This window comes from Coturnix japonica, chromosome 2 (genome assembly GCF_001577835.2).
Source record: "Coturnix japonica isolate 7356 chromosome 2, Coturnix japonica 2.1, whole genome shotgun sequence".
NCBI classification, from domain to species: domain Eukaryota; kingdom Metazoa; phylum Chordata; class Aves; order Galliformes; family Phasianidae; genus Coturnix; species Coturnix japonica.
The window spans coordinates 120,471,203-120,498,145 of NC_029517.1; the positions used below are offsets into that span (position 1 = coordinate 120,471,203).

The 26,943-nt window shown below is 32.3% G+C and overlaps 1 protein-coding gene across 6 annotated transcripts in view; it reads right to left on the reverse strand.

Moving 5' to 3' along the window:
• CSMD3 (CUB and Sushi multiple domains 3) overlaps nt 1-26,943 on the reverse strand; it is a 467,721-nt gene that overhangs the window by 65,176 nt on the left and 375,602 nt on the right. For all 6 annotated transcript variants that reach the window (XM_032442883.1, XM_032442886.1, XM_015856173.2 and 3 more), the window contains 9 exons: nt 24,469-24,678; nt 20,453-20,641; nt 17,309-17,486; nt 14,337-14,482; nt 12,930-13,010; nt 11,862-11,975; nt 5,592-5,780; nt 5,014-5,160; nt 2,438-2,626 (listed from right to left, as the gene is read on the reverse strand). In XM_032442883.1, the coding sequence (XP_032298774.1) occupies nt 2,438-2,626; nt 5,014-5,160; nt 5,592-5,780; nt 11,862-11,975; nt 12,930-13,010; nt 14,337-14,482; nt 17,309-17,486; nt 20,453-20,641; nt 24,469-24,678 (1,443 nt within the window). The remainder of the gene's footprint in view (nt 1-2,437; nt 2,627-5,013; nt 5,161-5,591; nt 5,781-11,861; nt 11,976-12,929; nt 13,011-14,336; nt 14,483-17,308; nt 17,487-20,452; nt 20,642-24,468; nt 24,679-26,943) is intronic.

Below are 26,943 nucleotides of genomic sequence, written 5' to 3' on the forward strand. Positions count from 1 at the left end.
GTCATTATACAATATTAGAATTGGAAGAAGTTTCCTTTTACTTCTTTTATTGGCACGGGAGGGGACTGTTGAAATTTTGCTTGAGGCTTTTCTATTTCTCACTGCTTCACTGAGTCTTTTCTCTGACTTATGTTTGGTCTTATATAAAATGTAAAAAAAACTTTCATTTATTTTTAAGCTGCACACATGGGTTATTCAGGTAAAATTCTATAGTGATTTGATGGATGAAAGATGGTTTCTATTCCAAGGTCCAAAGATCAAGATTTATATTCATATAGGTTTAAGACTGAGAACATAAAAAAAATTGACATCAACTTATGGATTTGAAAAACAAACAAACAAACAAACAAAAAAAAAAAAACACCACCACCACCAACAACAACAAAAACAAAAAAAAACAACACATGGTAGTGGAAAAGGCTACTGGCACTAAAGAAAGCCAGCAACAGGTAAGAGTACAGAAAGGATAATTGTAACTGTATGTATGAAAAATAAAAAATGTAAAGGCACAGCATTAGTTTAAATATTCTGAAAACAGCAAACAAGGAGTTGATTTAGAATTTAAAAAACAAAAACAAGACAAAACAACAAGACTTTGCTGATTGCAAAGGCATCATTAAGGAATTCATAATTTTAGATTTCTCCTTTACGATAGGATGATACCAGGATGAAACTGTTATCATGATTTTACTGGTAATCTTCATTTAAGAGTCAGAAAATAAATAGATAAAAAATATAAATGTAATAGATAAAAAATATGATGCATTATTTATAAAGAAACTGTAAATTTTATTTTTTTTTTTTTTTTGTCTTTGCACTGCTATGTAAAAATAATCTACACTATACATTTTGTACTGAACTAAATGGTTAGTTAGTGGCAATCCTAAATTCAGATGTTTGTAACAACTAATTAAACTGCCTTTGCTAGTTATCCCGAATATGATAGTAAACATGAAGCAGAAGGCAAGATGGGAGTTTCTCAGCTAGTATTACATGGTAAAATAGCAGGTAAATTGTGAAGAATGAAAACAGACAACAAAGTTGACTGACATTTGTACGGTTAATAAAACAATGCCAGTCTTCTCAGCAATGAAATTAAAACAACTACAAGTACATGTTTATGATAACTACTTTTAATGAAGTTGCATTCCTCAGTATTAGGGAAAATGGCAAAGCCCTTATGCCTAGGAAATATCCCCTGCTGAAGCACATCAGAGATATTTACTGATGTTCTCAAACTTCTGATGAAAGACTTCATATTAATCTTCTGTGTCATTTGGACATGGTGATAATCTTAAGCTCAACAAATCCACAGAAAATTCAGATACTTCAGTTCTGTACGAAATCAGATTAGTTCTGAGGGTTTGTACAGTAATGTGTATTCAGGTTGAACCTGAGTTGTGAGTTGCAGGCTCACATCATGGTCAAAAACTTCTTTCAGCAGACAGAGACTTAACATTAAAATTAACCTCAATCAATTTCATAATTATAGTTAATTAATATTTAATTGATATGGATTAATTAGTATATCTGAAATAATTTTTATTATGCTTACAAGCTTTCTGTTTGATAAGACATCTTGAGTTCTGAAAAGTTATTTTTTTTTAACATTTCCCATTATTTGAGGTATCTAGTTAACAGTCTGACCAAGTTCCACAAATAACTGTTATGAAAGTAATCCTATGAACAGATGAAGAAAAATGGCTAAACAATTATTTTCAGCAAATGCATAGCACACTCATGAAAAAAAATCATTCTAATACTTCACTGAAGAGTAAAAAGATGGAAGTTGTTAGCACAATAGCATTCTTCTCAGAAAAGGAAAAAATAAAATACAATTACAATGGATGTGAAATAACCATTTCTCCTAAGGAAAACATGTTTTGCTTTTACAATGCAGAAGTATCTAAATATGAAAACACTGTGGAGAGGACTACTGGGTACTACAATAGAGAGTCTGAGACATAAAACGTTGATTAACCTGATTAATTCTGTTTCAAATTTCAATGCAAACCATGAAAGATCAGAATTTTTTCAAAAGCAATCATGTTATCAACCAATTCCATATTCTTGCAAATTCTGAGTCTTCTAAAATACTCCTTGATACCGATAAAGTGGCAAGTGAAAAGTAAAATTACTTCTTTAAAGTAGAACCGACACAGAAATAAGTACATGAACCCCATTAACCATTCATAATGTTTTGAGTAATTTCATATTTCAATGTTTTTTCCTCCTCATAAAGATGTAAACTATTTTTAGCATCTGTCTACCTTAACAAAGTTTGTTATAATATTTTAATTAAATGTGTGGGATTTTTTGTTTGTTTGTTTGTTTGTTTAAAGTTTATTAGGTATTCTTCATTTTATGTCAGGTCAAAAAAAAAATACTAAAAAAGTAGAATAAATTTTGTTACATACTTTATTATAAAATATTTTACCTTGGCAAGCTGGGACTGGAACATCCCATGAATAATAACCATATGGAGACTTCCTGCAAACAGCAGTACTTTTCCCAATGAGCCGAAAACCTCGGTCACAGGCCCAGCGAACCATACTGTTGAGCTGTCCACCTGTCTGACTGACAATGAAACCATGTGGAGGAGACTCTGGAGTGCTACAGTAGAGAGCTTTAAACATAAACATTAAATAAATAATAAATTCTGGATACAGGTGAGATACCCTGAGAACTCATATTCATGAGTTCATGAACATTTTATAATAAGCTCTGAAAATGTCAGTAGAAGTTGTATTTTGTATCCTGTTCACATAGACATTAAGCAATTTCACTAGATGTAAAGACAAAAGAATAAAAGTGATTCAGGGTTTAATAGCCTGAGAGGAACTATAGAGATATTTTGTATAATTCTTGTAGTTTTTTTATTGTCTTCTTTTTAAACCAAATAACCCACATAAGTTTAGTTTATGATGAAATTTATAGAAATAATATACATTCCTGTATTATACAAAATTTTTGGAAGTGAAAAACATCGAGCATACTATACATAGTTGTTTTCAAAAAATCTTTTCCTTTTGGTCTTACTACTTTCAAGTTCTGTGATACAATGAATTGAACTAATAAAAGCTAAAATACACTATAACCATATTTACGAGTACCACATAAAAACATGGCAAAACCACCAAATCTGCTTTTTTTTTTCTTTTTTTTCTTTTTTTTTTTTTTCTTTTTCTTTTTGTAACTTATTTAGACTTCCAGGTACTATTAAAAACCTGTAAATCTTCATAGAAGCATGCAAACATAAAGATCTTTGATAGTAGAAATTTAAAAGTATGTATGTGTTTGAAATCTTCGTGACATTATATATTGCTTAATTATCATGATGCTTATATTTCTTTTAAATCCCTCGTCCATTAAGTCTGTGAGAATAAAATTACTTGGTTTTGGCTACTTCGCCACAGAACTCCAGCAAAAGAAACTTAAAGCCTGCTACACAGTTTTTGATATTTATTTATTTATTTTTTAAGGAATTTAACTTCGTCTCTGATCTTTCTCATCAAGGAGAATCCATGAGCTGGTAGCTTAGATGGTCATATGTCAATTTCGTAGGAAAGAAAAGTAAGTTGCAAGTTGTTTTCCAAATGCTTCTAAGTTTCTTTGTGCTTTGACAAAACTCTGGTAACTACAGAGAAACTCTATTTGTTCCTCAGGCAAATAACAAGTTACTGCTTCACTTACTCTTTAAGACTTTTCATGTCTTATGACTTATTATAGGGCAATGGTTCTCTCAGGTAAGGTTTCCTACAGTCAGAGTGGAATCACATGACTGTTCATTTATTCTTTATCATAGCAAGCAGCAGAGCATATCTATCAGAGCACATGCTATGAAAACATTTTTTCCTTGCACAAATTTCTTCTGCCTTATACTTTATTTTTATTTTTCATACAGAAGACCCTTGTTTCTAGATCCAAAAAGTTCTACAGACAATGAAAATAAATGTAGTGTAATATTTTCTGTGTAGGCAAAAGTAGATTTTATCTGACTACACATCAAAGTTATTTCACATTTGAGAAAACTGTCCTCCCCTAAAGGGAGAGTTTATGGTATTGTTTTACAGACTGTACTGAGTCTAATTATTTTCCTGCAATATAAAAGAAGCTGAAAAGTAAGGAAAGATATAGCAGGCAGAATTTCATATGTGCTCTCTGTTGCTTACTCCACTTTGTAAATTTGTAAATATGTATCATGCCACTAATTTCTCCAGAATAGGCAATGAAAATGTTCTATGTGTTCTATCTGAAATAAGTCTTTTCATTATTGCATTTCATATCTTTGGTGATGATCTAAATAATAATAATAACAACAATAATCATAGATTTTGTGTAATTGCTGCAACTGACAAGAAATCTACACTATATTAACAAATGAAAAATATTAACTTGATAAAATAGTATTATGTAATTTTTCTATAAATGTGTATAAATGTGATTACATAAAATTCACTTTTTTTTTTTTTTTTTTTTTTTTTAGTATCACCTTCATGTTCAATTGAATGTGTACAATGTTTGTTTTTTATATGTTTGCTGCTTCTGAATTAAAGAATTCAATCCTTCAAGGTGTCATGTTTTTCCTGCTTATTGCTGTTCAGTCCTGCCTTGTTGCCACACCTTAAAAATTTTTACGATTAAATCCATAAAGATCCAGGATAAAGGATAGTGGCACAAAAATATAAATTAATGATGAATGGGAGGAGGAGGAGGTTATTTCTTTCAGTTTTTGATTTTCACCTTTTAAAAGTTCTTTGAAACATTTCAATAGAGACTTCTACACAGTACATATGATTGTGTATATCCTGTTTGGGGCATGGAGTTTTGTCCCTCATGAAATCAGCATCATCCAGATCACATATAAAACAAACTGGATTTCTTTTCAGTCTGCTCAATTAATATAACAAAATATAACATATTATCTTTTTACAATTTTAAAAAAAAATAATAATAAAGAAATTGGTCTGCATTGAATTTCTTTACAAATTAATGAAAATCTTATTTACATACCTATGTACCTTATCCGGAAACCTCTTTTATTGGTGCCATGATCTGCTGACCATCTGAGAAATACCTCATGCCCATTGCTGGTTATATTGAGAGATGAGGAATAGTCTCCACTGAGAGAAATGAGCAATGGGCTATGAATATTTGGTCCTTGACATAAGGAAAGAAAAACAAACAAACAAAAAACACAACACAAAGAAGTTACAAAGTTTTAAATAACATACAACAAAGTACATATATATTAATAAGAAGAGAAAACATCTTCCAAGTAAATGGTAAATTAATCTGATTTAGGAACTGATGTTGACAGAATATATTACATACTACAGTGTACTATTTGTACTGAAACAAAATTACTTCTTTCTCATAAATTTGCTGCACAATTTTTAAACATGGCAAAATCAAAAGACATTTTTTAAACACTAAAAATCCAAATGATTGCCTATTTATTTATTTTTTTATATATAAATAAAATATGGTGTGAACAAATAACAGTGATCTGAGATTTTCAATGTAGCTGTAAAGTAAAAATACATTTTATAGGAAAAAGTGTCATTCAAAATCATGTATATTATAGTTACCATCAAACACCTCGAGTATATCAAATTCTTTTTCTGTCTGGAAGAATTCGAAGAACAAGCTGATATTGTAACCCTTTTCCACTGTAATGGTCCATGCACACATCTGGAGATTTGGGTAGCTGTCAGGATACCCAGGGCTCAGTATTACCCCTGTTGAATCCAGACGCATTTCATTGGCTGGACATAGCACTGTGAAACAGACATGTTATTAAAAATCTAAAGCCTGCTATTTTTGTTACATGTGATTTGCAAGACTTTCCTTACTTTAAAAGTTTTGCATTAATTATTCTGTTTTCACAAATATAGAAAGACTGAAACAAACAAACAAAGAGCACAGTTATTAGGAAAGAACCCTGTGAAGTAATGTATATGTAGAAAGCAAGCACTACTACTTTTAGTAGTTATTAACTCATGGCATTTTCTTTCTTTCAATTTCTAGAAGATATGACATTCCTGTAGGTTAAGTATTAAATTCTTTCATTGTTCAAAAAGATGAACAGTGGATTTTTTTTTCCCTTAGATTATTATTACTGTCAGTAACAATTTCACTGCACTTCAAACAAATTCTAAACAAAGATTAATCAGTCCTTCCCACAGTCTGTCTGTGTAAAGAAAGCAGTACAAATCTTGAGAATCTCAATCAAAGCTCCAAGAATGCTGATGTATCGAAAATGCGCAGTTCATTATTCAGACATGCTGTCTTTGGTATAGAAAATAATTAAAAACTAAACTAAACTAAAAAACTCTTTGGATTGACAATTTGTTACTCACTAGGACAAATGAAACAAGAAGATATGTGCCTATCCAGCTATCTATTTTTTTGATAGATCGAAGCCTCAGAAAATGCCAGGTTATTGCCATTACATGCATGCAATAAAAAATACTTGAAATTTATTTTTCAGTCTCCACACAGTAATCTTATTTCTTTCCTAGATGTTATAAAACAAAGCACCAAAGAGAGTTCTTATAACCAAAGCATTTGATCAGCAGCCAGTATGTTGGTGTTATAATCCTGAATAGCTCTTCATCTGACTCTTCTATTTATGACTGGTGCAACAGTGCACCATACAATTAAAACTTTTTGAGCAAATAAATATCAATCAGTAAGAAATAAAGAAAAAAAAAAAAGAAAAAAAAAAAAAGGTGATCTTTGCCTCACTTAAAAATCACAATTATCACCTTGATATACACACACACTGCTCTGAAAGTAACACCTCATACTTTACTACATTGACCCACGACACTGGAAGAGGATGTTGGCACAAGTTGAATCTTCCAGCCAATACTCCATTACATTTTATGTCATGCAACAGATTGCAGCTGAAGGGCAGTCTGGCAAAACTGTGTCTGACACAGAGATGCACAAAAGCAAAGATGTGCAATTGAATACTTCCATGTGAAATAAATAAATAAATAGATAGATAATGATAAATGTTTATTGAAAATTTATGGAGAGCAAGGACTAGATGTTAACATAGTGATGCACTGCATGTTGTGCTTCAGCACTGTCAAAAGAGAGAGTAGGTCACCTCCGCTGGTGTAAATTTTTATGCGTAGATCATGCAAGCTCTTGTTCATTGATGGAAAAAATAAAAAAAAATCATAGCTAATCATGGTTATTATGTTGAAATGTTTTGTAGCTGAGAATTTGCCCTATCAAAACTGTTATTTGTATTTGTTTTTTTTTTCCATTGGAACAAATGTTACTTTTGTAGTGAGCATGTAACTCAATTTCTTTCTTTCAAGAACCAGTTTTGTTACAGTATAGATAAACACATGACCTACAATTTGTTCAGAACTATGCACTGCTTAACAGTAATCTTAAAGTCTGGCTTTTGAGCCCCTGCAGTTAACGATAGCATAATAGGATCATAGATTTCTCAAGAATGCTCAAAATATTATTGGCTTAATAAGTATGTAAATTGACTTCTTATTGGAAAAAAATGTCACTGGACTGTGGAAAGAGACAAAGGTCACAGGAAAGCAGAAAAAGCAGAGAGAGAATGAAAGAAAATAATCTTCTCTCATAGATAGAACTCACATTAAGAGAAATGAATTTCTTCATATACGAGTTCAAACATCTGTAGTAGAAGCCAGTAAAAGCAATAATAGCTTGTTTTATAGAATAATTAAGTCAAACTTGTCCCCTTACTCCCCTCCAGGAATTTCTAATAATTTCATTTTATTGATGAGAACCAAAAGAACTGAAAAACTTAATAATGTTTTTTGAAAGTGACCTAGGTTATAGCTTTTAATCTCCAGATGATTGAAAGTTCTGTATTTTTGCTTATTCACTGAAAATTAGGCTTCTGCCTTCACCCTTTTTAACTTTTAAAAAGGTTTTGTTTGTTTGTTTTTTAAATAAATCTCTAATTCATCATAAAAACAGACTTTTGTGGAGTAGAAATACAGTTCCAGGTCATTTAAAGTATAATTTATTTTTCACTTTGCTCCTAAAATATGCAATTCAAGAGCTAGGAAACTGAGAATGGGATTAACTTTAAAATCAGCTCACAACATGATAATTTTTTGGCTAAGATCAAAATATCAAAATATGGAAGCAGAAGTCAGGCTTCAGTCACCTAAAGTCATAGCTTTCTATGCTTCTAAGTACTTAAATTATACCTGTTTAGGATAAGAAGGAATCTATTTCGTGCATGGAAGCAGTAGAGCCATTGTATTCAATTCTGTTTATGCTTTGAGCTCTGAAATTTCTGCTGAAATTAGACAACTAAAATATCCCTATGAAAAATGAAGCAACGAACTAGGGCATACAAAGCTCTTGTATTTGATTTACTGTGTCAACTCATGCAGAAAAAGATCCCACACTCTTCATTTCAGAAGACTGTCTCACATATCAGCTGCTTAGTCTGTGGATATCGATTTTTACTGTCTGCACAGTGGTGAAAGTAACAAATAAAAAGAATGGAAGAAACAGAAGAATGGACCACCCCAAGTTTCAAATGTGCATACATTTAACACACATTGAGGGAGGGAAAATGCCATGAGGAGCATCATGGTCATCTGGATTAGCTAGTTTGTTTATAGCTAGTCTGGCTATCTCCATATATTTCTGCTTTGCAGAATTTCAGAAATGCTTTCTAAATACCGCTCAGGAATTTAGTAAAGAACTTAAAGACCTAATTCTGCACAATGGATTTCCTGTGGGAATCAGGTAGATAAATTATTTTACAAATCTACTCTAATGTAGCTGATACAGCGGCAACTAAAGAATCAACTCAGGGTTCTCTAATTATGATTCAAAATACTATTTGAATCTTCTTATTCAGAAGCATTTATTTGATCCTGAAAGTAGAATCTAATTCCAAGGAGAGCTGAGGACAATGTTAGATGCTGGGTATGCAAAACACTTCATTTAACAAAAGAAGATGATAAGCATTTGAATAAGCTTGCAGAATTTAGTGATTATTTTCTGATGTAATGAAGGAAATCTGCATGGATTTTAAGAAACATGCAACTGATTTACATCAGTGAAAATTTGAGTCAATATAATTCAAAATAGTACTAAACCTGCTGTAAACTTATGTGTATGGAATAAAAACAAAATAAAAAATCAGAAATAACACTATAACACTAGCTTTTTTTTTTCTTTTTTTTTTTTCTTTCCCTACCAATACCTCATTACAGGCAAGTACATCTTATCTTTACTGCAGTATATTAGATTCAAAACTAAACTAATTTTATTAATTACTTTGATCATATGTACTTTTCAATTTAAACAAATAAATGAATGCTGAATGTGGGTGTTAATTTCAGTACAAATGAAGCTAAAAATTGAAGTAAAATTTCACTGAAACTCACTTCACTCTCACTGAAGTGTCTAACATATTTACCAGTTTAAGGCAACATAAATTAATACTATAAAGTATTACATTAAAGCACATGCTCTGTCTGGTGGGGAAAAATAAATAAATAAATAAAATCATAGAATCATAAAATCACAGGGTTGGAAAGGACCTACAAGATCATCTGGTCCAACTGTCCTTCCATTACTGTAGCTACAACAAACCACTAGGCCATATCTCGTAACCCCTCATCCAGAGGCATAGAATCATGGAATCAAAAGAAAACTAGAATAAGTACTAACCAACAGAAGACTAAGTTTAATGCTTGAGAATGACTTCCATGTGAAGAGTTACAGACTGCATAATTAAAGTATGCTAGCTTATAAAGATAGAGATAATAAAATAATAAAAATATATGTTTTAGGCATACAATACTGTTGACTCCAGATTCCACAAGGCTATCTATACATCCAGGTTTGAATGTTGAAATTTAGCTTACGTGTTGCTAACTTTTATTTTATATTATACAACAGAATACAAGAGAAAATTCTGTTGTGTTGCTCTAGGTCACCCTATTCAAAGACCATTTTAAACATTTTGAATTTTTATTTTTTTATATATCTGCATATATTATATTCTGAGCCTACTATCTCTGAAAATTATGTTAACCAGATTCAGTTTTAGAGGAAAATGATAAGAGCTCTGAATTAACACTCAGTATTTAATCCAGTATTCAGCATTTATACGTGATAGAGAACAGATTAACTACAGTAACTGAGAATTCCTGACATTTTGTCTCAGGTTTTGCAATGAATACACACATGACTTCAGCAACACTTGCTGAGAAAATGCCTCTGGATCAGCACATATGTCTTTATTTGTCTCATCTATTAATACAGCATTTCAACATTTAAAGAATTGCCTGAAGGTTCCTATTGTTTTCCACTTGTTAAATGCTATGCGCTTACTCAGTTTATGCTCAAAAATTATTTCACATCAAATTTTGGTGTTGGAAGCAATTCCTAGATGAAATTGTACCTAAATAAAAGCAAGGATTTTCAGAAAAGCCATCTAGTCGAAATCCCCTGAAATGAACAGGGATATTCACAGCTACATCAGATTGCCCACAGCCTGATCCAGCTTCATATTAAAATCTATAGAAATGAGGCATAAATCACATCTCTGCAAAACCTCTTCCAATGCCTCACCACTCTCACTATAAAACTGTATTTAAATCTGCCCTCTTTAAGGTAGATATGAAGAGGATATTAAACCATATTTTCTAGTTCTACCACCACAGACCATACTAGTCTGTCCTCTTCGTTCCTATAGCTCCCTTTTAGATACTGAAAGGCCATTATCAGTTCATCTCAGAGTTTTCTCCAGTTTGAGCAGCCCCAGATCTCTTAGCCCATTCTCATAGGAGAGGTGTTCCATTTCATGGATCATTTTTGTGGAAATACTAAAGCTTTTCTTGCAGAAATAATAGATTCACTAAGAATTATCTTACTATTTCTATATAAAACTGTGATCCTGTTTCCTAATATGTTAATTATTTAAAAAAAAAAAAAAAAAAAAAAAGTTCCAAAAATACTGTCAGTATTTTTCATCTCACAGAAATTTAAATAACTCTGAAAATTAAATAACTTAAATAACTAATTTGGAAAATTACTTTAGACTTTCAGTCCTGAAGGAGGTGACAGGGTATTAAGCACAGGAGTATCCGGATCATTAAAAAACATCACAACAACTAGCAGTATCCAAAATAGCTTTTATTTACACGTATTCAACTTCTATGTGGCAGTTTTTTGTTTTGCTTTCTTCTCTAAATGTCTTTTTAAGTTTATAACTTTATGTCTTTAGTTATTTTTCTGTAGCTAAATGGACGGATTATATATATATTTACCCAAATATATATGTGTATATATAAATGTACTCATTGATTTAAGACATAAAAGAGATTCTATTTTGTTTTGTTTTCCTTATTGCTGTTTTGTAACAAATCATGTTGAATGTCTATTAGCTCCCTAATCAGTTAAGTTCAAAAGAAAAATACATACAAATATCTCAACAACATGAGCATTATTTTAATGCACACTGAATAAAAATGTTACTCAAAAAAATGATGCTTTGATCTTGCTAGTCTAAATCAATGCTATGTTAGGTTTTTCATGTTTATCATTGTATTCATATAAAATTTCATAATAGTATTTTTTGAGAAAACAAAATCATCTTGCTTCTAATTTTTTAAATGTAAGGTCCCTTCAGAAAATGATTTGTTAAATTATTTTCACAAAGTCAACCTTGAAACTCATCGAATACATTAAGAAACAGTGATGATTTTTCATTAAAATTCACCATAACAAATAGTGATAATGCTGAAGTAGTATCAAAAAGATTGAAAAAAAAAATAAAATTTGCCGTCTTTTATATAAATAGGAGAAAAAGAAAAATGATAAAACACCTTGACAAGTAGGTGGTGCTCCATCCATTTGAAGCCTTTCACCCAGTCGGCATGTCAGAATCTCATTACCAACCAACGTAAAGCCTGGTTGACACTGGTACCTTATTATGTCTCCTGATTGATAAAAACAAAGAAAGAAAAACAACATCATTAAATATTAACTATTTTGAACTTTTAGCTTTGAAAACATTATTGATTAATGAAATTTCTTGCTGTGCAACAATGCTAGCCTGTGTGCAACTCATGTCAGGTGAACCTTGTGTCCACAAAGCTTTAGGCAATACAATTTACTGGGTAATCATTGTATCAAGACAGTAATTCATACAACCACAAGGAAAAAAGTAAATAGGAATTGAATCTTAGTTGATGGTGGGAGTAAAAAATTGTCTTTTCTTGATTAAGAAATGATTCGTGTAGCTTTATGAAATCATAAAAAAAAAAATTAAAAAAATAAAAACTTTGTATCCTCGAAGTTATTTTTGGTCCAGTTTATAGAGTTTTTGTTTGTTTGTTATCAATTTAATAACTCAAATATTAGTACATAGGAGGAAAAACATGGGTTGGGTGGAGAGGAAATTTGAGCAAAAATAGCTGGTGAGACATCTGACAACTAATTGTGCAATTGATAATTCTAATAATAATATTTAATATTATCAACTTGTCTCAAAAGCCAGCATTTCATTCCTAGCTTTTACAAATTTGGAGTTACCCTTCACTTGTAGAACCTTGGTTCTGGTACAGATGTCTAAAAATCATTGGTTTTTGTTGTTTTTTTCATTTGCTTGTACGTTATTAAAGTAAAAAATCAATTAAAATTCTAATAAATAGCAATAATTAATAACATTAATTATGAAACCAAGTTATTTGGAAGGTTGTTACTGCAATACTCAGATGTGATTTCTGAAACAGATAGCATTCAGGAAGCATAAGTAAGAGGAATGACTTCCTAAACTTTCAATTCTCAAATATATTTAAGGCATTCTATAGTACAGATCTGTTCGTAGCACCATTTTTTGTTGCTTTCTTTTGTTTTCAAACGAAAATTGCTTTTATTTTCTTTCACATTACCTATTTCGAACTCATCATCTTCAGTTAGAATTTCAGCATTTGGTATGTTTGTTGGAGGCTGGCAGACTCGAAGCTGATAGGCTATAAAGAGCAATACACATACGGTTGATATTCCCACACTTACGCAATTAAAACCATGCATATATAAGTCATCTAATACATTAACAAGAAAAAATAAACATCTACTCATTTTCTTTGTAGCCTTCAACAGACTCAAAAGAAAGAAAACATACATTTCAGAATTAACTAAAAATTTGTAGTTGGATTTGCATTCTTAATTATTTATGTTTAAGGGTAAAGTTCTCCTCATGAATAACCTCAAATTTACAAACAGTTGCAGATTTTCTCTGTAAGCAATCACACCTATAAACCAAATTTTTTTGTGTTGTTCAATTTTTTTTTTTTACTAAGGTCATCCACAGTACTACTGATAATACTGCTGAATCTCCCATCTCTTGACGACATCTGTGAAGAAGACAAGTTTTAGAATCCAAAATATTATTTCCAGATCTAGTGCAAATGATGATTAGAAACATTTTGGATAGGAAATTTCCCAGAAAGTTAAAATTAATATCTGTGGAGCAGAGACAATTTATCTCACCTGCAAATAGAGAGTACCTGTTTTGTTTTAAAACTTGTAAATTGAAGTATCACTTTAAATTATGCTATTACCTATATTATCAAGCCAGATCAACCTAGCATACTACTTTAAATTTATTTAAAGAAAACACACCAGACAAACTTGGAACAGCTGTCCTATTTGATTCGTAAAAATATAAAATAAAATCCCCAGTATATTCAGTAAAAATTCAAATATTATTTATCTCAATTATCTCTCACACGTAGTTTTGCATCCTAAATTATCTGTTTGAAAAATTCTGATTCCACTTTCCAACTAACTTTTATTGCTGCAAATTGTAAGGAGCTGATACAATCACAGACTTGAGGATACAGAGAGGTTTATTTATTCTGAAAACATTAATCCAAAAAGTGTTCTAAGTTTCTTCAAGAAAAATCAATTTGCATCTTTATTGCACTTCAGGGTTCACACTTGTGGAATGAAAATTTACATAACAACAGAAAGAAAAAAGTGATAAGAGATTGATTTTCTAGACAATTTATGTACAGATATGAGCCTCTGTATGTTTTCCCATATATATAACATACAAGGGATTTTATCAATATATAGTAATATGTATCAATTAATTAGTATATATCAATTTATATCTTGACAAAGTCAAAGTTTCAGTTTGTCCTTTTCAAACTGCAATATGTAACTTAGTCACTTAGATATGGAATCAAAATTAGGAAACCCCTGCTGAGCTTTACTGAATCTATCCTCCACAAAAAAAAAAAAAAAAAAACTAAAAAAAAAATAAAAAAAAAATAAAAAATTGTCATACTTACCATGATAACTAAGTACAAAAAAGCCACTAGTAGTAAAGTCACTGTGAAACTTGATCAGAATCTGATTGGAAGTACTGTAGACTGATTCTAGTGCAGTATTGCCACTGAACTGCCCAATTTGAGGAGATGTTTGGTCTGGTCCATCCCTTAGAACAACAGATAGAAGAAGACTTGTTTGTCCAAATAATTTAATTTCCATACAATTTATAAAGTAGTAGATTACTCTAAAAGGCATGAGTGATCTGAAACCAGATGAAATAAATACTGAAAACCTTTTGATATTCCATATGTGAACTGGAGTAAAATGGGTAGTAGTTGGGAAAGCCATCAAAATTTATTGAAAAGCATGATCCTCCACTCAACCACCTCAGTGATGTTTGTTGCTTTTGTTTGTTTGTTTGTTTGTTTTTAATAAAAATAACAGCAATATTAAAATTATTTTGATTTGTGACTGCACTTCATCATCCTGTCAATGCTCATGTTCCCATACCTGTGTTTTCAAATAGTGATATTAGGAAAGAAGTAAAACAAATACTACTTACTTGCTGCAATCTTTTGAATTTGGTCATTCTGCTAGGAAAGTTAACCAATGAATGCAATTTAATTTTTAAAAAGACAATCAATATATTGGCTTCTCTTAAAAAATAAATTAATTAATTTTAAAAAAGTGAAAAAATAGGAAAGTGATTATACTCAACTGCACAAAACATTCCACTTGAATATGCACCCAGGCATTTACAAACACATATTTCATTTGTATCTTTTGTCTCAAGGACATTAGTTTTTGGAATTATGAAATTTCAGAATTTTTTAGCCTACCCATTTTTCCCCTACATGTTTAAGTTATAACGACTGCTCAATTAAACATCCATAAAAATACATAAGCCAAAACTAAGTATGACATGATGTTTACTATTTAATATCTCAAATCCTTATTCACTTACATCTTCTATTTATTTTCATGAAGACTACAACAGTTACAAAAAATACTATCTGAAAGAGCAAATTCTCAGTTACAAAACATTATTTTTCAACAGTCACCACCATTAGCTGTGCTTTTTTTGCTAGAGATGAAGAAGAACCTGCATGCCACTTTCATAGAAGTCTGCACTACTGGAGGTGACCAACTGTTGTTGGTGCTGCTGAAATGCACCACCCACAGCCTCACTGTTCTCATATCAACTGTTTGGTACCCATAAGCATTCAGTAAGGGTCAATGAAGGTCGAGACTGCCCCTCTACTACTACCTGTCCAATATTTGCTTCTAACTTTGTGGTGCAATATAATAAAATAGGAGGCATTACTTTTGGAGCAGCCTTGTGTATTACAAATGTAATATAGTGATGTTACTAATAATGAAGACTAATAGATTCACATATAGTCTGATCTGAAGAATTATTTGAATGATGGATAAATTGTATTTTTTTTTTTCCCCACTAGAAATACTGCAATTAAAATTTTGGATTGGTTCTGTAAGCACATAATATTGTTGAATTTGCTTAAAATATTTTATTGTAGAATGTTCAGAATAATGCTTATGTAGCTTCATAAATCACATATTTGGTTAATATTCAATACACAGTCTCAATATAAATACACATATAAAGGAGACAAATTGAGGAAAAACTGAGGTTTTCATTTATCATGGAATACACACAAATTTATTCTAAGAAAAACGTTTATAATATACACAGGAATATTACTGAAAGCACTTAAAATCTCTTCGTAGAAAGGAGGGAAAAAGTGGAAGGAGAGCTGGACAGCAGTGTTCTAACTTGTGTGGATGGAACTGAGAAAGGATGCCTGCATGTCTGGATGTACACACCGAGATGTAACTAAATTCAGGACAGATTCTGAAGTTCATCCTTCAAGTAGGGAAAAGTTAGAATTCTTCAAAATTACATGACATTTATCAGAACAACAGTCTGTATTTATTCAAATGAAATTTTTGTTAGAATTTAAAGTAAAGCAAGCAAATATTTGGGGTGCAGAACAGGGCAGTTTGTAGTACTCAAGATGAAAAATAACTAACTCCTACAAAAATGATCACAACAATGAAGATAGCTGATTAATATATAAGAAATTATGAATGAAAACCTGAGGTCTACAGGAATTTATATGAAACCAAATCATGTATGTGCAACAAAAACACTAAATCAATAACAAATACTCCAAATTACCTGTCACCTGTTCTGACTGAAAAGCTACTTTTTCAGCTTGTGAATTACTGTTTAGGTAAGCTTCCAAAGGTCTTAACTGCTGTTGAAATATCTAAGGGACTCACTGGTATAGTTTCATGATTACTACAGGAGTTGTTACACTAAGATTAAAGCCTCCTGTATTTACCAGTTTTGCAACCAAGGAAAATGTGGGCCTCAATATCTGAAAAAAAAAAAATATTATAAACATGGATTCAGAATATAGAAAATATATAGAGAATATAAATCAAATATGGAGAATACAAAGATTCAGTATATAGAGAACAAAGGTTATCTACAGCTATAGCTAGCTAAGTTTTTGTTTGTCATAACCAAATAGATCCTTGCCTTGTATCTTCTCTTGAATAGTTTGAAAGAAGACAACATAATAGACATGGAGAAAATGTTACTCTAAAATGGCCTAATACACACAGTAGCATCTGCTCATTTTCACATTTTTTTAAGGATAACTTCTCTTTCAAAATCTGGCTACACTGTACTTCTATATGCTATTCTTGACCAAAAAATAGATGAGGCAAACTATTATTGACAATCCACAGTTTCTGAATTTGTAACAAGAAAGGCTATGCAACTCCATGCCCACTAATATCTAGAAAGAACTGTACACTGGAAATATGGGTTAGAGCAAATCACTCAGACAGAACACTAGCGTCAAGGAAGAAATTACAAAATCATAGATATAGTAATTTTAATTCATACTTTGTTGTTTAGTGTCACATGGAAATTAAACAAAAGCCAGAAGTGTTTCCTTACCAGACAGTTATGAAATCATATATTGGCTCTGTCTGGAGAACTGTGAAATTGATGTAGATTCCATTCCCAGGTGGTACTCTTACAAGCCAGAAGCAGTCTTGAAAGTTCGGATACTCATCAGGGTATCCTGGAGAATATATGGTGCCATTCATTGCAGTTATATTTCCTCCACAGAGAGCTATAGAAAATATATTTGTTTTCAAAAATGTTAGACAAATTTTGCTTTCTTTTCAGGTCACATAAATTTATAAATACATTTGGTATATTGTAACCACTGTAACACCATTGCAGTGTACATCAAGCAGATTTAACTGAGCTCTTTGCATAGAATTACAGATCTATTTTTAATATTTTTAGTCAAATCAAAAAGATAAACAATTCTAAATTCGTAAATACAGTTGGATCCAGAATTAAAGTGAGACACTGGGTTAAGTTATTCCCCGCACAAATAAAACTATTTTTATTTATTATTATAAGAATGTAGCCAATCAAAATTATCAGGTGAAGGAAGAGCTATGTGTCTCTGGACATGTTCCAGGGCCTTGATGTCTTTCTCATAGTGAGGGGCACAAACCTGAACACAGTACTTGAGGTGTGACCTCACCAGTACTGAGTACTAAGTCCCTTCTGAGTCCTTGCTATGACCAGACCTGCAGAGCTGAATTGGATAATTACTCTTTTAGCACAACATACAGGACAGTTTCTGACCAGTCCTGTGGCTTTCCTTTCTAAGAAAATTGTGACATATAACAACAATATACTTATATAGATTATTAGTGCATTATTTGTAATCAGTTAAAGCACGTGTAATGGCTTATAGATATCAACTTTGATTCTGAACTGTTGGGTAAAAAGACTTTCAGTTTCACACCTCACCTGATATACTAATCTCATTCAGCTCTTAGCTTCTCAAGGTTTTTTGAGTAATGCTGACAAAATTGATTTTGCAGCCAGGTCTTAGGGGAGTGAGGACATGGACTGATGACTGTCAGCAATGAGATTTCTTGGAAAAAGAGAGGGAACAGCGATGAAAGTGAGAAAGACAAGTTAAGAAGGGTCAAAGAGGATTAGCTGGTGCTGAGCACAGTCTACATGAATTTTAGGGGAATAAGGATGCAAAACTATTCAAACTGGAAAGATGCTTAGTCACAGTTGATTCAGATAGTCTGCTTCAGCATACACCATAGCATATGAAAACTTAGAAAAAAAGATTCTAAAGCAAACACAAATTTTAAAGATATTGCACATCTCTGCTATTAGTGATGTATAGATATATAAATTTCAGTTTCATGCTTTTCAACATGAGAACTTTATCTGAAACCAAAAGATGTACAACTAAGAGATTCCTAATTATCTTTTTCTTCCATAAGTTATGAAATAAATATATACATGTAGCATGTTAAAACATCAAAAATTTTATTAAAAATACTGCAATAAATATTTTAACCAAAGAAAACAAATGACAAGTAACTTTAGAAATTTCTTGAAGATTTAAATAATGTTTGCAGTCTGGATCCATGCAACACAATTTAGAGCCTCATTATCAGCTATCAGTTGGTCATTGAACTGCTTCTTATTATATTAAGTAGAAACAATGAAGTTCTAGCTACTGCCCAGGAAGTTCATCAGAGGTGATATCCTGAACAGCAATACACTTTAAGGTAGCTTAGAATGCAGATTCAGGCAAGGTAATTCAAAGAAATCCATTTCAGTATATGATTTGTCTGGATTCTGAGTCACACAAAATACAAGAACCAACTAATAATGGAAAGCTCAGCTGTTTAACTGTTAAGATTTGAACCATTACTATTCCCCTAGGATCCAGAAAATGAAGTTTGAAATTCATTTGTGATTAACTAACTTAGACTTTCAAAAGACAGGCTGTGAAGTGTCATCTCTCTTTTATATGATAAAGTTTCTCCCTCTGAATTCAGTGTCAGATAGGTCTTAATTTAGCTGCCACATGTCCCAGAAATGCCTATGGCTCACTGCCTCATAAAGGATCTTTGAGTGATGAAGCTTCTAATTTAAATACACAAATTTAGGTAGATGATTCAGAATACAATGAAGAAATGCAGATAACAGTAAAAATAATGATAATGCATTGCAATACATTATTATTATTATTGCTATTGTAATTATCATTATTTGTAGAATTTCAGAATGACAGTCCTGAATGTGAAATATCCTCACGTCTATGATTTTTCAGGAACCTAACTTCTGCCTAGATGTTGGCACAAATATGACAAACCCATAGACTTCAGAAAGTAACTATTTCACATGGAAGAAATGCTAGCTCTTTGAAAAATAAATTTGTGGTACACAGATACTCCTTAAATTTCTGTGCTAACTCAACATCTATCCTTCTCTGCTTCAGAGTCTAATGACACTGGATAACTGACATTCTTTAACTCATTGCATTGATACAGGTTCCTATAGTTAGGGATAAAAAATATTGTATACATTATCATAGACATTCACTCTGCCACCTTAAAACTTAAGTTATGTGCAAGTCACAGTTCCTTGAATTTGCTTATCTAATGGAAGGATATCCGTGCAAAAAGGTAATTTAAAAATTAAACAAGATAATTTTAAATGTAATTTAAAAATCCCATTCACAAAATAATAATAATAATAATAATAATAATAATAATAATGATAATAATAATAATAATAATAATAAATAAACAGAAAGGTTTTCCAAAATCACTGATTAAAAGAAAACTGTGCTTTATACTATCTTTAGCATATTTTTTCCCAACTTATGAAACAATATAAGTTGCCAGAGTTGAGAAACTCAATATTTGACTCTTTTTTTCACTTAATTTACTGTAGAGCTTTTTACCATTGACACTCTGTAGCACCACTTACATATACAAGCTGCATAGATCTCCTTATTCCAGACCCTAAGCCTAACCTTCTAAAAATAAACTTATTCGATAAGCTTTCAGTGGTTACATACTTCTAGGAAACATTTCAGCTTCTCTGCAAAAAGAATTCACATACTGAGTTAGATAATTCCTCTGCAAACATTACAATATAAAATATGGGTCTCAATTAGTTGAAAAGCTAAAAGAATTTCATTCAACATTTCTTAGGAGGAGCTACAAGTATTGAAGGGTACTTAGGGCACTCACAACACACCTTCACATCTGGGCAGAGGATGATTCCAATTACGGCTAACACCATGAAGACAAGTCAGAGCAGAATTTCCAATTAATGTGTAGCCAGGAAAACACTCAAATGAAATAGTTTGTCCCACAGTAAAATCAGTCCCGATAACAAAACCATTACGAAATGGTCGAGGATCAGGACAGCTTTGTAGTTGATATGCTGAAATAGATAACAATAATAGAGAAAATAACTATTTTTTAATTCATTTTAGGTTTTCCAAAATAAAAACAAAATACAAACAAACAAACAAAAAAGTACACTTTTGATGAGAATAAAAACAAAAGAAAAGAACGCAACCAGAGACATTTTACATGCCTTAATTTCATTCATAGTGAGACTCAAAATTGTTGGAAATAAGCATAAAATGTATTTACATTTCCAAGATTGAAAGCGTAAAGCAAATAAACAAAATAACAAGCTACTTTACAATTATTTGGAACAGAGTATCTGAGAAGGTAAAAGTGAAACTAGCCTCTTAATTTTACCTTTTTAATTTTCGTAAGTACAGAATTAATGCTCTTATATCCCTAAAACCACAGGACACTGGCTACAAATTGCTTCCAAGTACTCCTCAATCAAAAAAGTTTCAAGCTCCTGAGAATTAAAATTAAGAAGCTGTAAAAGAGTCTTGAAATTAGAAGGAGGGAAAAAACTAACAGGTACAGAAAATTGATGTGTTACCATGGGAGGGATGAGGACAAAAGTCAATACATCTCTAAAAAAGAGCGGGAGAAAGATAAATAGAAGAATTGCAATAAACAACAAAGGAAAATCAGGTACTCAGCATTGAATATTTACTAATTTGTCCAGAATTAAGGTACAGATGGAGAGCCAAACTAAGAAGTATGCACACCAATACAGAAGTCTAAAACTCAAGATGTGAGGGCATAGAGCAGCAGCATTCCTAAAGCTGAGAAAGGAAAGCTTCCAGGTGGGAGAATGGCATTATTGCCAATCACTTTTAGGTTTCTAATACAGAAAAAATATTATCGGGTGTGGGGGGGGGGGGGGGGGGGGGAAAAGGGAAGGGGGGGGGGGGGGGGGGGGGGTAGTAAAAATAAAAATAAATAATTATAATAATAATAAAAAAGAACAGCAGAAAACTCATAGGTTGAAATTCAAACTCTCTATCATAAATGTAATGCTGAGCTTCTTCTACAACATTCTTACCAGGAAAACTACTGTGAGCAGGAAATTTTAAGTACAATTTGAGAAACTAGCAGTAACAGAATACCCAAATATATTTGAATAAACTGGATCAATAAATCACTGAGAGGACCTGTAGAAACACAACTTTTAATGTAGGGAATTCTTTTTTCTTAGAACAAGAAATTTGAAATTCCTTAAGAAAAAATTTAGGTAACTTAGTTTTCAACAAACTTGGTACTCAATCCTTATTCATCAGAAGGACAGTTCATAACAGAAGTCATATGCAGTTTGATTGTCAAATAAGCCAAGCAGAGAAATATATATATATATTTTTCCTTGAAAGCGAATGTACTAAAATGAGGTAGTGTAGATAACTAATAATTAGCAGTTTGTGAATTCTTACCACTTTACAAGAAGCAAAAAATATTCTACAATTCGAAATAAATAAAATAATAATAATAATAATAATAATAATTTAAAAAGCAACTGTGTAGTGTTTCAGAAAAGCAGATGTGACTAAGTAGGCTGTGTTTTCAAAAAATTGTAAAATTTTAGCAGGCAAAATTTAAATAGGATGCAACAAGGACTTTTCGGGATATATGGATGCCATACTGAGAGAAACTCAGTATAATTCTTTTGTCTTTATAGCTGAAGATAGTGTAGAGATTTCCAGACAAGATACAGTGCCTCTATGATGAAGGTCAAAGACACTAGATCAGTCTGAAGTAAGTACAAAAGTATTACACTAAATAGATAAGGTAGAGGACCAGAAGCAAGTAGAGTTAAAACAGAAATGCCACTGACCCAAGGTTTATGTCCTATCAAGATCTGTCCTATCAGATCATGGTTTCCCACTGCAAATGACATCTATAAGTACTTCAGAAGGAAACTTTGCAATTATGAGGTCAGTGAGTCTGACTTATATGGTAGGATGGGAGTGCAATAATAAAAATTTCCTATAACAAGTAATAGCTTCACAGGGCATATGGCTAAACATGATTTCTTGATAAAGAGAAAGCAGAGTTCTGTAAAAGAATTATGGAGAGGATATGAACAAAGTTCTAAAAAAAAAAAAAAAAACAAGAAGGTAAGAATAAGTCTGAATACAGATAAGTTGTCAAATTCTCGAGTAACACAATTAGCAACCTAAAAATATGTGTGGATGCTGGGAGAGTACAAATGCAATGGATCACTGAAACTAGCTATGTTTCCATGCTACTAAGTAATATATATCTTTTTTCCAGTTGATGATACCATAACAGGTTAGATGGATCATGTCTGATACAAATGATTCTGCTTATACTTTCGCAGGAAACATGAAGAGGAAAGATAAACCTGTCTGTAATTTTACTCATTTTTCTCAGAAGAATTTAAAGGTTCTATTATGAATTATCAAAGATTTTGTAGTGAGCAATCTTGATGACAGGTCTTATGAGGAACAGCTAAAGGGATTGTTTCATCTGGAGAAGACAAAGCTTGGAAGAGACCTTTTTGTCCTCTACAACCACACAAAAAGAGGTTGTGGTAAGGTAGGGGTCAACCTCTACTCCTGCATAACTAGTGATAGAATGAGAGGTAATGATCTCAGTTTGCACCAGGGCAGGTTCAGGTTGGATATTAGGAAAAAAATTCTCTGAAAGAGTGGTCAGGCACTGGAACAGGCTGCCAAGGGAAGTTGCTTGAGTCACCATCCCTGGATATATTCAATAAACATTTAGATATGGCACTAAGAAACATGATTAGTAGGCAATTTTAGTGATAGGTGGGCAGTTAACTAAATAAGGATGGAGGTCTACTCCAACATTAATGATTTTCTGATTCTCTGCTTCTATGATCTTGGTGATCTTTTCCAAGTCACTGACTTCTTATTATAGAACTAGAAATGTACAAGCAATGCAAAATTTGCAAAGCAGAATGCTTCCAATTGTAACTGTTTGATAGAAACAATTTTCTCTTGCATGATAAAAATCACTGAGAGGAATTTTATTGGAATTACTTGCTGACAAATAGAAGCATGTGTAAAATGACTGCTGTCAGTATTAATAGCAGTAATCTTTTACGGCTACTGTGGGTAGATTTTGAAGTTCTCTTTTGACTACAAATTATATAATATTTCATATAGAAGTGAATAAAATCTTACCAAGCAGTTTAGTTCAAAATTTATTTTTGCTTTAAAAGCCAGCAGTTTTTGCAATGTCTCTCTTCCAGAATGTAACATGACTTCAAATCAATTTAGACTTATTTCTCTTGAAAGGGTTGTAACAAAATGCCATAAATAAAATCTCATAAAATCATCTTTTTATGGTATTCACATCATGAAAACAAAATGGTTGAAACTATGCACTTGGCCTTTTTCTGTGAATAGTGGTGATACAGTTCCTTTTAAATGAATGAAGAATTATATAAATAGAACTATGATCTGTTCACTGGTTCAGAATTGTCCGTTTGGGAGCAACAAAGAAGCTTCCAGTGAAACTACCAGCTAGGAAATTAAATGGATTAGGAGGTTTTTGGGTTAACATTACTCTGTCCAAAGCTATCAAGAGAAATAAAACATTTAGAAATTTTTCTTCTCAAGCCAAGGTACAAAATTGAGGTCTCCATAAAATTATAAAGATCTAACATCAGAGATGCTTATTTTATAAATCCTTGTAATGTAAATTAATATGCCAATAATCTGTTTGCGTGCACATTAACTTACTTTTTAAAGAGAATACACAATTATTATTTTCTTTTTCATTGTCACTTTTATTTAATGTTTAACTCTCATGCCTGGCAAATCAAGAAGCAGTCTTCAACAGCCACCCCGTTTTTACATATGAATATCAAACTCTTACCTTGATACACAATATGAAAACCTTGCTTGTTCTGTGAGTAATCACTGTGAAAATATAAGCTAGTTTCATGAGTTGTGCTGAACAGAGATGCTGGCAGCTGAGGGCCACTTAGTCTCCCAATAACAGTACTAGTTTCTGTAGATCCACTTCTGACTTCTAAGTAATCATGTATGGTCTCCGTTGAGAAATTCACAAATTGTAAATGAACACCTAAAAATATGTCAGAAAATAGAAGGCATTAATTTCAATACCAGGGAGGGGAAATACTGTATGTATGCTTTAGACTGATAATATCAGAAAACAATGTCATTAGTGGAAATTCATGTTATGCTCCCAGGTGTAATTCATGGATTTCAGAGTGAGGCATTCTATCTTCTCATATCTTACTAATTATAACATGTTAACAAGGTAATGCAAACCTGGTCTAGGGCATTATAAGATAATTATATTCTCCTTTTAGAATACTAAGCTATTTATTAATGAAAAATATTTGAATGACAACTCAGTCACTGGTAACAGCCAACACATGAGGAAAAAATCCTTTTTCACAAACAAAAATTTTCTTTTATAACAAGCTTATCCACCTAGCTAAACAAGAGAAGCCAGTTGATGCAACCATTAAAGATTTCAGCAAAACTTTTGATACCCTTTTCACAGGATCCTTTTAGACAAAACATCCAGCATACAGCTAGAAAAATACATAATATGACAGGTGAATAATTGATGGATCAGGCTTCACAGAATCGCAGAATCACAGAATGACCCGGGTTGGAAGGGACCTCAAGGATCATGTAGTTCCAACCCCCCTGCCTAGCAGGGCCACCAAACATACGCCTATACTAGATCAGGTTGCCCAGGGCCCTGTCCAACCTGGTCTTGAACACCTCCAAGGACAGGGCATCCACAACCTCCCTGGGCAGCCTGTTCCAGGACCTAACCACTCTCCTAGTGAAGAACTTCCCCCTAAAATCCAACCTAAATCTTCCCTCTTTTAACTTAAAACCATTTCCCCTAGTCCTGCTATTGTCAGCCCTTTGCTTAAAGGGTTACTGTAAATGTGGTTACATCAGGCTGGCTGTAAGTCACTAATGAGGTACCACAGTTTTCCATTTTGGGTCCCATTCTTTTCTATTTTCTTATAAATGAACTAGATGCATACTAATTATGTTTGCAGACATTATAAAATTAGGAGGAGCTGTTGAATCCCATGGAGGTAGAAAGCCATTGCTAAGAGCTATTGAGAAGAGAGTTGGGCAATCATCAACCACGTGTAATTTAACAAAAGCAAGTACCAGATTCTGCATCTTGGATGGGGCAACCCTAAATACATGTATAGATGGGAAAGAGAAGCTTGAGAACAGCCAAATGGAATGGGATCTGGTTGATTGTAAGTTGAGTCTGCATCAACAGTATGTCCTGGCAACCGAAAGGGCCAATTGTACCATGTTACACATTAGTCAAGGCAATACTAGTGGGCTGAGAGAAAGGATTGTCCTGCTTTGCTCTGATGCAGCCTCATCTTAACCACTGTGTGCACATTACATTACAATATAAGATTACATTACAATATAAGATGGACATGGAAAGATTGGAGAGTATCCAAAGGAGGGAAACAAAGATGATGAAGGATCGGGGGTGGAAGGGAGATCACATTGTTTGTTTAGCCTAGAGAAGATGAGACAGGAGAGGTTTCATGATGGCCTATAATGTCCTCACAAGAGGAGTGGAGATGAAGGTGCTGATTTCTACTCTCGGGTGACAGTGACAGAAGTTGAAATAACAGCGTGGAGCTGTGTCAGGAAGGGTCAAGTTGGGCATTAGGATAAGGTTATTCACCAGGTGGTGGTCAGGCAATGGAAAAGGCACCCCAGGCCAGTGGTCACAGTACCAACCTGCTGGAATTAGGTAAGAGTTGGGAAAGTGCTCCTTCAAATACAGTTCAATTTTTAGGTGGCTTTCTGTGGAGCCACAAGTTGGACTTGGTAATTCCTGTGTGTTCCTTCTAATTCAATATCTATGATTCAACAATTTTATCAATAGGACAAATTTCAATTCTGAATGTTAACTGCATTCCATTTAGTTTTCAAAACCTAATTTTTTTCAATAGTTAGGATTTTTTAAAATTATTTTTAATATATTTTTAATATTTTTTTTCCTGTTTTTAATTACATAAAACAGTATTTGTTTCTATTAAAATAAAATATGGCTTTTGTGTATATGTGTGGGTGTGGGTGTGACATATGAAGTGCTTGAATTCTACCCATGCGGCATTTGCATTTTAGTGGTATATAAACTGATCTCTCCCACTTTACAAAGAAGAAAATGTTTAGTTTAGATACATATATATTATAAGACACAGTAAATATTAAGCATATAATTCAGATTACATATATTATTTTAGGGTCTCAAAAGTGTAAATGAGTAGTTGTAATGTTCATTAAGCACTCCATGGTTTATACATATTTCTAAATAAAA